The 15,027-nt window shown below is 48.4% G+C and overlaps 1 protein-coding gene across 2 annotated transcripts in view; it reads left to right on the top strand.

The window, feature by feature from the left end:
* The first annotated feature begins 816 nt into the window (after nucleotides 1-816).
* Nucleotides 817-15,027, top strand: part of COL5A1 (collagen type V alpha 1 chain) — a 160,400-nt gene continuing 146,189 nt past the window's right edge. For both annotated transcript variants that reach the window (XM_056351721.1, XM_056351722.1), the window contains exon 1: nucleotides 817-1,162. In XM_056351721.1, the coding sequence (XP_056207696.1) occupies nucleotides 1,063-1,162 (100 nt within the window). In that variant the 5' untranslated portion in view covers nucleotides 817-1,062. The remainder of the gene's footprint in view (nucleotides 1,163-15,027) is intronic.

The raw sequence follows: 15,027 nt of genomic DNA on the forward strand, positions 1-15,027 counted from the left end.
TCAGTCCTGTTGTAATATTGCTGTTATACAATGCCAGAACGAGTAGAATCACTTGAAGTTGATGTTTACCAGTGTGATGCATGAGCCACCACTGATGTGGGAAGGTGATCAGCGGCACAGGGAGAGGAAAAGCCTCAAGGAGCAGGACAGTGCTGGGCACCCAGGACAAGCTGCGTGTGGCCAGAGGGCCAGCAGCGCTTCCATCCCTTACTGTCACAGCATCCTTCAGACTGCAAAAAATCCTTTAAGATCCTCAAGTCCAACTGTTAACCCAGGGCTGCTCAGTCCACCACTAAACCATGTCCCGAAGCACGCACACACACACCCCCCCCCCCCCCCACACACACACCCCCAGCTGCCCCCTTGCTGGCTGGCCAGAGGGTTTTGCCACCCCAGTGCCTGGCTAGCCTGGAGGGGGGATGCCACCTTCCCCTCCCACTCCTTCCTGTTTGCACTTTTACCCTTTGCACTCACGTTTCGAGGCGGTGGCCTCTTTCAATTTTTTTTTTTTCTATTCCCCCCCCCCCCCCCCCCCAAAAAAAAAAAAAAATCCCTGCACTTTCCATGCTTCCGCCAGCCCCAGGCCCTATTCCCGGGGGGGTCGGGAAGAGCAGGGGGCTGGGAGGAGGGGAAGGGACGGACGAGTGCGGCTGGTGCCCGTAGCCGCGGGCCGGGTGCGGGGCAGCCCCGCAGCGTTCGAACTTGCCGCGGGGCCGGGGCGGGCCGGGGGCCGGGCTGGGGCCGCTCCGCCCGGCCCTGATTTGCTGCGCGGCTCCGGGATTGACAAACTCTGCCCTTGGGTTTAAAAGAAGGAGGAAAAAAAGGGGGGTGGGGGGGAGAGAAAGAAAAGTTTTGCGCTGCAGGAGCAGGCAGGGGCCGGGAGTGAGCGCGGCGGAGCCCCCCACAGCCCTCCGCCCGCCCCATGGCTTTATAAAAAGCGGCTGCTCTCCGGGGGGGGCTGGCGGGGGGGTCTGAGCGGTTTTTCTTCGCTTGTATATATTATTTTTTTTTCACCCTTTCCCCCCGAGTTGTCCCGAGCTGGTGCCCCGTTTTTTGTGGACCATGGATACGCACACGCGGTGGAAAAGGCGCAGTTGGATACGGAGCTGGTGGGTACCCGCTGCCCTGGTGCTGCTGGGTGCCCTGTCCCTCGGCCGGGCAGGTAAGGGACCCCCCGGGCCCCCCACCCCATCCCCGGGACGGTGGCGGGGAGGCGGGTGGCAGCGGGGAGGGCGAGCGGGCTGTTGTGCGGGGCAAGGCAGCTGCCTTCCCTTGCTCAGTGCATTCCGGGGGAAAAAAAAAAGGAAAAAAAGAAGAAAAAAAAAAAAAGAAAAAAAGACAAAAGAAAAAATATAAAAGAAAGGAGGAGAAAAAAAAAGAAGAAAAAAAAAGGAAAAAAACCCCACAAAACCCAAACCTCACCCAGCCTCCTTTAGCTGCCCGAGTCTCCGAATGCCGTTTGTCAGGGGGCCCGTAAAAGGGGGAAAAAAACCTAAAACAATAGTTTATTCGCTTTTCTTAGAGCAGAGCTGCCTGTTGCTGGGCTCTTTTTTTCTGGAGCAAAAGTCAGGATGAGTTTCTGGAGGCTCTAGGTCTTTATATATCTACGTGGATATATCTGCGAATGTATATTTAGGCAACTGGAAACCTCTCGCCTTGCGCAGTTCCTCCTCCTTGAGGAGAAGAAACTTTTTTTGTCCAGCAGGAATCTGCAGGAATCTGTTCCCTCTGCATCAAAGCGGCAGATCTCGCTACACAAAAGCTTTTTGCAGCCGCTTCTGCTCAGGACCCCTAGGCTCACTCTGCACACACACCCCCACACACACACCACCCCCCACCCCCCCCAGTCTCCCCAGCCCCAGTAAACCAGGATTTCTCCCTAAAATCCTGGAGCGTTGCAAAAGGAAAGTCTGTGAAGTACCAGATGTGCAACAGCACTAGACACGCAGCCAGAAAAATCCTGGAATGCCTTTTTTTTTTTGTTTTCAAATTTTACAATCATACAGGAGCGAGGCTAAATACTTTTATTTCACTAATTGGCCGCTTTGGGTTTGCAGAGCGGGTTTGGAGAGCTCTGCTTTCCAAATGTCTGCCTTCCCCGGGTGGGCTGTGCAATGCCAGAGCAGGGCAGATGGAGACCGGGAGGTCTGCTGGAAAAGTTTTCCCTGTGTTTTCCCAGTGTTTCCTTGAGTATGGAGCAGACACTTGGAGGCATCGGCTCTTTGAGGGCTTTTGATGTTGTATTTCAAGGGGGGGAAATGCAAAGCGGTTTGTTGGCGATGCTGATTTTTGAAATGGGAAAAGTTAAACTGAGTTCTGCAGGGTAACTCGAGAAACGGAGAAGTGCCCCGAAGAGCTGAGCTGCCTGGGATTCAACTTTCATGCTGAATTTTTGTGTGTTCTGGGTATTTTTTTCTAGGAAGCGGTGTTTGCAGGGTGGTTTGTGTGTTACCAGGACAAACACGTGTGGGATTCTGTATATAGCAGTGTGATTGCCTGAAATTATAATTTCGAGGTTGTTAAATGACCTTAAGGAAGAAAAGGTGGGCGTATGAGGAATGCTTTCATTAATGGCTTGCTTGCAAAGTCTGAGCAAGATGGAAAATTAGTTGCTAGTCAATGAATAAAATGCCTCTAGAACATCACTGTGGGAAAAACTAACGGTGGTCGGAGCTACCACAAGAGTTTTGCTGTACTGTGAAAGTAAGGGACTGTTCGGAGTTCTGTGACTAGAAGAACTCTTCTATCTAGGAGTGATCCTAGCTCATTCCGAGTTCCCCTTTTGCCCAGCCAGCTTGTCAGGCTGCTCTGTTACTTTGTGTTAGTTGAAAACGAATTGCTACCAGTTCAGTTTCAAGGCAAAGATGAAAAAAATTTCCTTTTTCTGTCTATGTGAACGGTTTAATGGTTTTAGAGCATCCGTAGGCATTTTGCCTGTTGGTGAATATCCTTCAGCCAGCTTTGACAGAAGACCTAGCTCCTTTTAGTGGCACCTAGGAACTTTACTAAAACTTTTTGGTCTCGCCGCAGCGGTGGGAAGCAGAGGGCTGGCTGGAGCGAAGCTGTGGTGCGTGGCTTGAGAGTTGTTGTAGGGCCAATATGCAGCTCCAAGTAATGCCTCTTGCAATGAAAAGCTCAGAGTTTTCCTAATGAGCCTTTTAATGGGACATCAAATAATTTGGATGAGGGAGGAGTCAGATTGGGACTGCTGATGGCATTGACAAATGCTCTTTATCGCTCTTTTTTTTTTTAATCTTTCCAAGTTCTCTTTGGTTTTATTTCAGCTCAGATTGCTTGTTTCTGTTTCATTTTAGATGGCTTCTCTGTATGGAGAGGTGAATCCTCTCTGTAATCTTAAACAGCAATTTATCAGGTGGCTCCAAAGGAAGGGGGAAGACACCTTGCAGAGAGGGTTTCCAGAAAAATATAGAGAAAAATGTTGAAGGCAACACGAACTGAACTGCCTCTGAACACTGCCCTTCCAGCTCAGATTTTCCCATATCTTAACAGATGATGTCACACAAAAATCTAACCCACAGACAAAGTTGGAATCTGCCTCTGCTTTTACAAATCCCTATAAAATTAAATCAGGTTTCTGGGTGAAAATTTTTGGAAGCAGCAGTTTCCTTTAGTGGCAAAGAAAAGTGTAATAAGAATACATGGCGTGCCCTTTAAAAGAAATAAAAATGCTGGAAATTATGAAGTATCCTGTTACCATCTGTTGCTTTTCTGCTTGGCTCTTCCCCAGTCATCTAGAGTGAACTAAAAAAAAATAATCTTTATCCAGCCAGTTAGAAGTGTTTTGTTTAATATTTTGCCAATCAAAAGTGTTGATATTGTTTTACAAGAAGAAATATGACTTTATAAGTCTGGAATTGGTGGCACATCTGATTTCCAGTGTAAAACCTGGATTGTGCTGTCAATGAATTGCCAGATTGGAACAGGGCTTTAACTTAAAAGCACCCAGCTGTTGAACATGCCCCGGCCAGGGGACGCAGCAGAGGCATTCAGCTGAGGTAATATATTATTCTCCCATGTAAGCTGGGGTCAAGAGGGAAACTTTGCTGACCCTTCCCTTCGGGTTGGTTTTTGAAGGCTGCTCCTGCGCTCGCTGCCCTGCGGTGCTGTAGCCATGCTGGATGCGGGAGCTGGTTTCAGAGTCGCGGCCAACAAGATGGCTCCCACCAAAGCTGATGGGAATTTTAGCTCTTCACTCTGAAGCATCACAGTGTTGCCTGGGCAATCGCTTACTGAGGATTGAAGAAATTCCATTTCATCTCTGGTCTTTAGGGGTAGCTCTAAGGCAAAAACCTGCTGAAGAGTTGCTAATTCTTGGCATACAAAGAGGGACAAAAGTGTGGACTCGCCCGCTGGCGTTGCTCGCTCAGGTCTGTAACGCAGGATCCTTCACATATACAACTTCTTTTTACCAATAAAAAAGGTCTGTAATGCTGGATCCTCACGTATACAACCTCTTTGAACCCAATGAACAAAACTGGCTTGGTGTTACTCCTGCTGCTTGCAGACATGGTCTGCCCCAGAACAAATAGGTACCATCAAGGGGATGTGCATCCTTATTTTATATGGGTACTGTCCCTGCCCCTTACGCTTCGTTGTCAGAGATGGACTTATCAGGTTCATTCCTTTTTGAAATCTAGAGCAACTCTAACTAGTAGGTTCCTGTCTCCCCAGGGGCAGGACACAAGGAAATGGAATGAAGCTGTGTCGGAGGCTTAGACTGGACGTTAGGAAAGGCTCCTCACTGCAGGTGGCCAGGGACTGGATCAGGCTCTCCAGGGAGGTGGTCACAGCACCAAGCCCGTCAGAGTCCCAGGAGCATCTGGATGATGTCCCTGGTCATATGGTTTATTTTTAGGTAGTCCTGCGAGGAGCAGGGAGCTGGACTCTGATCCTAATGGGTCCTTTCCAACCTGAGATCTGTATGTGGTGACTTGCAGTCAGATCACAGTGTTGCAGGGGTTGTATCAACATCTGTCAGAAGCCTTTGGGGTGTAACTCGGTGATGGGGCTCCTGCTTTGATCTCCCACCTCTTGCTGTGGGAGGGTGATGCAGATGCGGAGGTGTGAGCCTTATTCAACTGGGTGTAGCCTACTGGTAGCTCCCAAGAAAAGACAGAGTGCCATTTCTCTGTGTATGGCACCAGCAGCTGTGCTGTAGACTATGTTCAACATAAAAGTTTTAATTCTCTAGCACCTTTTCTTTTTCTCAGAACTCCAACATGAAAATCTTTGCCACTGTCCCAGAGGCCCGGACCCTTAATGGCACGTAGGTGTCCTATAACCCTCTGTAGCACGTACCCAGTTGCTTTTCTTCAGACACTGAAGATGTGGTCTGGTGCTGCCTGTCCATCCCTGCTTTGGTGATTCAAAGTTTCCCTGTCTGTCCTGCAGCCTGGTTTCAGGGCACAGGCTTAGAGTGTGTGTTCTCACAACTGCTTTGAATTACTGATCTGATCTCAAAGATGAAACAAAGCGTTGCGACAGATGCTGAGAAGCAGAAGGCGCTGCTTTGGCACATGCCAGTAACGCAGAGGCATTTGTGTGAAGTACCATTTGTAGATGCGTTTTAGGTAATCTGAGTTTTGTCTGGACTTCAGAAGTAAATCTGTGGGAGTACTTTCCAGGAAACTGCTCTTCAGTTCTGAGTTTTTCTCTTCTGTGGAGGTAAAACGAATTAGCAATTATGTCTTTTCAACAATTACTTTTCTTAGCTTTTTGTCTTATGCCCTGACTTTCGGACGTGCTCCCTGTGCGCTCTCTCTCCCCATGCTATCTGGATGCTGGGGCTGCACCGCAAATCTTGCCCTTCCCAAAGCAGGTGGAGGATGGATGCCAGTCACTCTTTGTGAACGTGAAAGTCTACGCTTGGGAAGACGGCACAGAGCAATACTGCTGTGAACGCTTCCCCACGAGCAGATTGAGGATTAGGGGCTTTCTGGCCCAGCAAATCTACAAGGGGTAATGAAGGAGGGGAGGGGGGGCGCAGACCAGCAGGTCCTTGGGGAAATGGTGTATGTAAAACAAAAAGAAAAAAGAAAAGTTCTCAAATGAAGGTATCACCATGGTGATTGATGCTTTTGCTATTTATGTGTTTGTGTGGTTGCTTGTGGCTATGTCTGGAGAGCGGTGGGACCTGGGAAAAGCGGGCAGCTGAGCCCGGCAGTTGTTGGCTGGCAGCAAACGCCTCGGGTGTGGAGATGGGTCCAGCACTTTGTTCAAACAAATGGTGCAGGTGGGGGCTGTTTGGCCTTAAAGGACTTCCAAAGGGTCATGTTAGGGCCCTTGCTGGTGGCCGCTGGCATTAAGACAGTCTGCGTATGGCATGGTTTGGGGTGGAGGTACCCAGGTCCAGGATGATTTGGGAAGAGCGATTCCATTCGGAGCTCATGCTCTGCTGTCGCGTGAATTGACTTTGAAGTGCAGCAGCCCCTAAGAAGGGGGAAATCCCTGCTGCGTTACAAGTATAAATTTGGCACTTCATCATGTATGTACACACTCGCCCACGTATGCTCTTGCCTGGTTTGTTTAGCAGGAGTCCTATCCTCAGGATGCAGCTATCATTTCATAAAATGAATTATGCTGCAGAGAAAGGTTTAAAACATTGTTTGGGTTCTGTTGAAGACTTGATTATAACTCTTCAGTATGTAGGTTTGGTAAATGGAAACTGCTGTTTGAAAAGAGAAGAATTGTCGGGGAAGTAAACCAGGAAGGAACCACAAAACATACCTCTTCCCAGACTTCTTTTCATGTAGAGGAAGACTTCTTCCACTCCCTGTTCTGCACTTTTTATCCAGCGTAGGCTCTACTCATACTTAGGAAAGCCCTGACTGTGCTGCAAGTCTCCGATATTGCTACTGCTGAGGATATTTTGGGAATGCTGAGGCTTTAAACAGTCATCTGCTGGAGCTGGGTCAAATTTAAGTTCTGCAGGATTTGTCCCAAAGTAAAAGTCTGTGTCAGAGGTGGGTGCGCCTGTGATTTATGCTGCTTCTGGAGTTCAGCTGGATAACCTGATAACCTTCACCAGTTTCCCTGCACTACCTTTATAGGTCCTTGACTTTTAACTTCTCAGTGTGGAGCACAACCATCTGTCTTGGCTATACAGCAAGCGTGTTTGATATAAGCAGTAGGGCCCGGTACTGGCATTGTGCTGGGAGAGACCCTGTCCCCACAAAAGGGGGTCCCCCTTGGATCAACTGATGTGCTGGGGAGCCCCAAGGGAGGGCTGGTGTAACCAAAAGCTCTCGTTCTACTGAAGCATGGAAGTTTCATGGTGCTTGGTTGTGTTCTGGATTGGGACTGCTCAGTGCCTTTTTGGGCTCTTCTTACTTTTATTTGGATTTATCTCTGGTTTTGGCCCCTTCGGAGTGCAGCTATTGCAGAGCTGTCAGGAATAGCAGTCTGAAGATGTTGGTTAGGTTTTTATTCCCTGCTAATGGCATGGTGGCTTGCTGGGGAGGTTTTGGGAGATTTTTGGGAAGGGAAACCCTTCCAGGTGGACACTGTCTTGTGCTTTCTTGAGAAGGCAGCCTCACATCTGTATCAGGAAACAGTTCCATTACTGAGTTTGGCTGTCCCCCTTTGGCTGAGCATCAGCAGTGGTGTCCTGAGCTAGCAGCTTGGTTCTTCGGCTGTGGGTGGAAATCCTTGACCAAGGCAAGCTGAATGCAGTCTTCAGATCCTCAAGATATTTTTTTCCTGCCTCCTGTTTTTTGCCTGTTACCTGCTTAAACCTTTGGCTGTTGCCAATCTAGGCAGTGCATTCCCTCTTCTTTGCCTTCCTAGCTTGCATGAGGAAGGTTCCTGGGACAGTCTTCTCCAGTTGCAGCCAAGCCTTGCTGTGTATCAAAGATTCTATTCTTAGGAGCTAGACTGGAGCTTATGTGATAGGTACTGAGATTGTAAGCTGGTGTTTTTTTCTTAAAAATAAAATAAACCTTTGTGTGAAGCAAAGAAAAAACAACAGTATGGGAACAACGAGCAAAACCAGGAAAAAAATTGAGACATGAAAGAATGGAAAAATTTTGTTGAAATCTAATGTTATATGGAAAAATCTTAGGTTGGCAACATGGTACAATTAGCCACTGGGTTACTCTTGGCAAGTTTTAAGGCTCTTGAAACGAAGCCTAGCACTGAGTGAGCCATCCAAATGATGTCGTGGTTTCTCTGTGGACGTGTCTGGAAAGTCTTTAGAACTAAAATAAATAAATGAAGGAGCTACACAAAAGGCATTTTTGAGGTTGGTTGCTCTGAGTCTGGGCTCTTTTTCTCCAGAAGCAACAGGATTCTTAGCATCATCTGGAAGCTTTCAGAATGTTGAGAGACGTAGTGTTTGAAACTATGAAAATGGTATTAATGCTTTTACAATGCTGGAGTTTTCCTTCAAGATTGTGTAATAAGCTGGAGAGAAAAAGGATCGTTTGGGGATCGAATGAATGGGATGAGCGACCTCTGTGCACACTCCTAACCTCTGCAGACTTTCTCCCAGCCCTTAGGCAAGTCTGTCTCCTGTGCCCTGGGGCCTGATCCTGTCTCCCCATATGGAACCTGGTATTGAGGTGTTGCTTTAATACATGTTTGATGCTGATACACCAACAACATATATTTTCAAGCACTGGAGCCTTCTAAGAGTTCCTTTTCATCCCTGTGCCTCAGGTTGTGTTAGTGGTTGTGGTCTAGGAGTTTTCTACTTTAAAAATACTTTTCCTCTCTGGGATGGTGTTTTCCTGTCTAGCAACAGTAGTGCCTCACATTGCAAATCCAGGAGGTTATTTGGAGTTTTTCTTTAGATTTGGGCAGATTCCTTGCAGATTGGTAGTGTAGGTTACAATACAGACCACTATGCTGTTCTATTGACTGTTTTCGGAACGCTTTGAAGAATTGGTTTTATACATGAAATCCAAAGCCTGCAGATCTCTTGGGGCATCCACATGCTTCAGTTTACTGGGGGGGGGAAAACTCTTTGGAAAGTGGAGGGATGGCGATGGAAGCAGGGTGCTGGATATCCCTGTGGGGTTTTGCATGTGAAGCCTGTGCTGTGGGCAGGAAGAGGAGGCCAGGTAAGCTGCTGTCAGTCCGTCTGTTAGCTGGCTTTGGGGTGGTGAAACTCAACAGTTTTGCTGATGTGAGAAAGTAATTCCTGGGTATTTTGTTGAGGAGTGCTCTGCCGCAGGCTGTGGGCTAAGTGCGTTCATCCTGACAGGGTGGGTTTGATTCCTTGAGATGTCTCCTATGCCTGATGCTGTATTCCTGGGGTGCTCAGCCCTGCTGCTCTAGGGTCACTGGAGAAACATTTGAAGACCAAACCCCATTCTTCCTGTGCTCAGGGGCAGCTTTCCATTAGCCTCAGCAGTGTCCAGGTGTCACCCGAAGGAGCTAGGCACCCTGTTTTCTTATGAGGGCTGAGGGTCACCTTTGGGGGTGGGGGCTTTTGTTCTCCTTGGGAAGCAGCAGCTTGCTGAAGACCTGAATGATCTGCCAAGCTTAGATGCATCAGATCTTACTGTCAGCTGGGGATGACCCTGTATGCCATCCCTGCCTGGACCAAGCTCTGCATCTGCAGCCAGGGAGATGCTAATTCTTTCAGAATAAATAAAAAGCAGTAAGTTTTCCCCTGGCTCAGCTTTTTAAGCAAACTGTTGAAAGCCCTTTTCCTTCCTTGTTTTTCTGCGCTTCGCTGCTGTAACTTGCAAAGATGGGGGAGTTTGCAGCTCTGCTGGAAGTGTTGTAAGAAGTTGATGGGGGGGGAAAACTCCTAAAGAGAAGAGAGGTCACGAAGGGGTCTGCTGGAGTTCCTGCTTGAAGGGACTGTCAGGCAGTTTTAGTGGCCAGATTTAGAGTTTCATTTGCACGTCAGCTGGAGTTTCTATTTTTTGAGTATGGATATATAGGAAGAGCTGTTCGTTGGCTGAGCTCATGTATCCTCATGGAGACCTCTGCTGTTCCTCCCTCCACCCCCTTTTTTGTTTCCAAGACAATACTTTAGTAAGAATTCACTGCAGCTGAATTCCTGGAGATGACACTGCCAGATTCCCAGGATCTTTCGTACTCCTGCAGCATTGTACACAGTGATTTTTGGTGCAGCTCATTCAGCTGCACCCCTCGAATACAAAGTTAGTGGTTTGTATGGTCTTTGAGCGGGCTCATCCTAGATGTGCTGGAATATCTACTCTGCTCTTGTCTGCTGCAGGGTAGAGATTTGGTCTGAGGGCTGCAGTTCACCAGCTGAATAATGAATGCATTGTTTGTATGCCCTTATTTCCAGCTTGCACCATTAAAAGTGAATAGAAAGGTCAAGGAGATGAGTCACTGTGAATACAAGTGTCATTCTGCTCAGAAGAAATGGAAAAAAAGGAGCTTCCAAGTGAGGTGTTTCAGCTGGTGCCAAACAGCTCCGTTTCACTGTACTTTCAGGGAGTTACAAGAGTGAATCTCAGCTGAGATCTGCTGAAGTGTTGAAGCACCTACAAGTGAGTGAGGGGCTGGAGATGGGGTTCGGCAGCTGCAGTGGCCGGGGGCTCCAAAGGCTGATGTAGGCTGTGTGCAGAAACTCAAGGTGATGGTCTGGAAGCATGGGACTCATTGCTGCTCTTTTGCAAAACAAACAGCTGGAGCCTGCAGTATTAGTAAGCTCTTGTGCTCAGCTTTATACACCCAGTGGTACCCAGAAGAAAAGGCCACCTCCAGACTGATGTGTAGACCCCCAATACTCAGCCAGGCTGCTTTCCTCCAAGACTTAGAGCGAGGGTTATTAGTGTTACGAAAGTGCTTTGGTGGGACGGTATTACCTCTTGAAATGTTGGTGAGGAAATGTGTGCACCTTGAGCAACGGGTGTCAGCAAGGCCATAGCTCGGTTCCTGCACCATCCCAGGGGACAGAGCTGCGGCGCTGGAGCAGGGTGGTGGCATCTGTGAGCTACAGCGTGCCTGGAGGTACGCAGGGGCCCATCCCTTGCCTTGGCCCTAGTAAATGCCCAGCGGTAAATTAAGCTTTTTTAATTTCCTGCCCAAAAGCTTCATTTGACAAGCCCCAGGCAGCTGGTTAACCACACTGGCAGAGTGCTGAAAACAGAAATGTGGCTCGTGGGTCGCACGTGTGGAAGGGGGAGTGGTGAGCTGTGGATGGGCTGATGCCAAGTGGGTGGGATAGGATGGGGACCTGGTCGGAGTTTTCCTTTAATTGATACTGCTGGGGTAACTTCAATAAAACAGCAGTGGTGGCCAGGAGGCCAGAAAATAGAAGCCAGTTCAGAAGTTGTTAATGTTTGGGTTGTTTTTTTGTTGTGTGTGTTTTTGTTTGGTGGTTTTTTGTTTTTTTTTTAAATGGGGTAGAGTTTCTTTAAGTCACGGGCTCCTGTGCCTGTGGGTTTCCTTTTGCACATGGCTGAAATACCCTCCTTTGGGGTGATTAGCATTTTGTCTAATTGCATTTCGCTGTCCTGGAAAGGAAACATCCACAGTTCATTTGAGATGGTGCTGTGCTGTGGCAGACACCCCTGCGTATTGTCTAGCACCACTTTGGTGGTTTGGCAGAACTTGGATCCTGAGAGATGTTACATAAAAATATTTACGTTTTTGATTTCTAGCCATTGGATTTTTCCTGTTCTGAGGTCACTTCTCCGGTGTAAAACAGATATTCCTCCAAAAATAACTAAAGCTTTTAAGAATTTAAGAGTTTTGATTTATCCTCCTCCATCAAAATACACCTTTGGTAGAAAATTAAGCCAACTGTTCCTCTTGCCCATCTAATGCAAGATCATTTCCGTAAACAACTTCAAAATGAATTTGCCAGTTTAGCTTTGATCCAAGGTGGCTGAAAATTCAGCACAAATTCCATTTGATCTCAAATGGCTGGGAACTGGGAGTCATTTGCTAGTGATGCAATAGCATATGATGCTGACTGAGGGCTGTAGTAAGGCAGGAGTTGATGGCTTGTAGCTCATGTGTGGGAGGACTGTGCCTGGTTTGTGTGGTGAAGCATTGGGACTATAACCCTTGTGGTGGTATTGCATGGAAGTTAAAGATTTCTGCGGATGGATGAGGTGGGTGGTAGGTGCGTTTGGCTGCTGATAGGCAGGGGATAGCTTCTGGCAGCATCTGAGATGCCTGGGGCCAGCAGAGCTGCTCTGTGCTTGCTGGCGTGTGACTCGGTGGGAGCCAGCGTGCAGGAGGAGCCTGCTGCAGGGCAGGAGCCACGCTGGACGTGCCCCTGGAGGGTTCTCCCTGGAAGATACGAGGCTGTCCATCCCCAGAGTACAGCATCTGTTCTCTGCCCATGGGCTGCTCAGTGTCTCATCTTGGAAAGCTGTTGATTCCTTGAAGGATAAGAACTGCTTGCCTGGAGCCCTGTGGCTGCAGATGCTTTTCTTGTTGAGGCCGATGTTTTTCTCTTGATCCCCTTGGGTATTCTGCTTTTTGTAACAGGGAGGGCAGATCAGTAAGAATCGCCTCATCGTTTCTGTGCTCCAAAAGCGTCGTGAGGGTGGGAAGAAGCAGCGGCTTTCTTCCTGGTCACTGCCTTTGGCACTCGCTGGTGAGTGCTCATACAGGAAAACTGCTAGGAATGTTCTCTCGCAAGGGTTTGCAGGGATCGGGAGAGGCATATTATCACGTCTTGTACACTTCGGGAGAAAGTCCCTCACTCTGCCTCTCTCAAATGTTTAAATTAAAACAATCTGTCTTTCTGCATCTGTTGGATGCTTTCCTTGCTGACCTCAGGAGCAGGGACCGAGAGGAGAAGCAAACAGACCCCAGTGCTTATTAATGGACTATAGCTTTTTTGTTTTTAAATTTCAGTCCTGATTCCCTGCAGGATGCAAAACAGAAGAAAACAATAAGGGCCGTATCTGTTCTGGAACCATCAATTTTCCCAGTGCTCTGTAATTAAAGAGCTATATCAGGAAGCAGTGAAGACTTTATGTGCTGGAGGCTATTGTCTTACAAGACTATGTATAGAAAAGGCAGCAGGCATGCTTAACCCTTCTGCCAGGGCCGGCACGGAGGGTGAAGTCCTCTGCAGTGTCTCACCATCCTTTTCTTTCCCAGCCACAGACACATTCCCGCAGCAGGGTCTGACTCTCGGATGGTCCCCGTGAGCACTTCGCAGGGCAGGATCAGCCCTTTGCTCCCCCAGTGCATGGGGAAGCGTGGTGAGAAGCCCGGCGACCTTTGGCACACAGCAGCGCCCAAGGATGCTGGATGCAGTGCTTTGTATCCAGCCTCTGAACGGAGCCACAGCCCCTGCTTAGGGAATTCCAGTGCACCAAGGGGGAAAGCATCCCTGTGTGTGAGCCAGGAGGTTTGGTCCGACCCTTTGGCACTTACACGCTGAGTTTTGCCTTGGCCCAAGGCCCTGTGGTGGGGCAGATGCAGGGGTTTTGCTGCTTGGCTGCGTGTCCAGCTCTTGCAGCACTGTGCTGTTGCAAGAGTCTGTCCACGTGGAGCTGCCGAGAGGATGCGGGCTGGGACCCGGCTCCTGTGGACCTTGGGAATTTAGGCAGTGAAGTTGCATAGCATCGTCAAGCCTAAATTCCAAACCAACCCTTCGTCTCTTTTCTACTACTGCTTTTGACTTGCCTTTGTTGCCCACAGGCCTGTGGTTTTTTGGCAGTTTATGGAGCATTTTACGTAGCGGTTGGGATTCAGCCTAGGAAAATGCAGTGTGATTTCTTGTGGCAATGGGGAATAGGCTTGGATAACACCAAGCTGGTTGAGATTTTTCCTACGGAATATGAACCAGAACCAAAAGTGGAGCTTGTTTTGGGTGTGGAAATGTCTGTGAAGAACTTTGAGTTCCTCATTGGAAGGTACTTAAGATTTCACACCAATAAACTTAGAGATGCTCTGAAACTCTCGGAGTCAGAACATCAGTTAAAGATGTTCTGCACATTTAGAGTAACCGAGTAAACCAGCGTGCTTCTCTGCCTGCAGCTCCTTTCTCCAAAGCCTTGGCCAGACAAGCCGGGGCCCTCCTTGCCCTGGGGACACTCATCCCAAATAACGAACAGACATGCTGCTAAAATGAGCACCATTCCTGTGAGCCTGGAAATAGCAGAGTCTCTGCTGCTTGAGCAGAGCTGGCCAATTTGTGGCCTGGGACTAAGCTTTTTATGGATGAAACTGAAACATCTGCTTTTGGGGGTGCGTGTGAAATCTGCCACTTCTTTGCTTTAGCTTATGTGGCCTCTGAAGAACCTGGGTGGGATTTCTATATACAGGTTCTATTTATATATATATCTATATATCTCTCCAGGTTCTATTTCTATAGGGGCCCCCTATACCTGCTCCTGTTGTGACTTGTGGGTCAAGTTGATTATTTTTCTGATGATGGTGAAATGCCCAGCCTCGGAGTAGCTTATAGGAAATTTTAGTCAATGGAAAGGCTGAAAATAGATGTGGGAGGCGAGGGGGAGCTTCTATGAAACTGAAATGGGTTCTGTTCTGCTGAGGACCGAAAGGTACAGATGTGTCCCAGGAAATGTATCTGGGGGAATGGATCAGTTTCAACAATTTTCTTTCCATTTTTGTGAGCAATGAATAGTAGCGGAGGGGAGTGTTAGTGCAGGCAGGTATGTCATGCCTGTGTAATGTCAGTCGACACAGGATTAAATAAGGCATGTGGAAAATTCTTCTAGGAAGGAAAGCCTAGTGAGAAATAATCACTGGAGAACTCATGAGGTGAAACAACCTGCTCTGGACAAGCCACAGTCCTAATCTGGCCCCCTGGTAATCTGCCAAGTGATGGATCAGCCTTTTGGAAGTGGCATACTTGGCACAGGTGAGGCTTGCACCCAGCCCCAGAGCACCCCCCGGCCCTGAAAGCAGCTCTGCCTTGCCACGCTCTGACGTGTCTCACCGTGTACGAAGCCTCCCAGGGTGAGTGGAGGAAGGGATGGATGCGGTGCAGGAGCTGCTCCGTGCGGCCAGATGTCAGTGCCTCTTGGAGAGGAGGCAGTTGCCACTGGAGGAACTAATGCTCCACCAAGGACTAACGGGTGTGAGAAGCAG

The sequence above is a fragment of the Falco biarmicus genome, chromosome 9 (genome assembly GCF_023638135.1).
Source record: "Falco biarmicus isolate bFalBia1 chromosome 9, bFalBia1.pri, whole genome shotgun sequence".
NCBI lineage: Eukaryota > Metazoa > Chordata > Aves > Falconiformes > Falconidae > Falco > Falco biarmicus.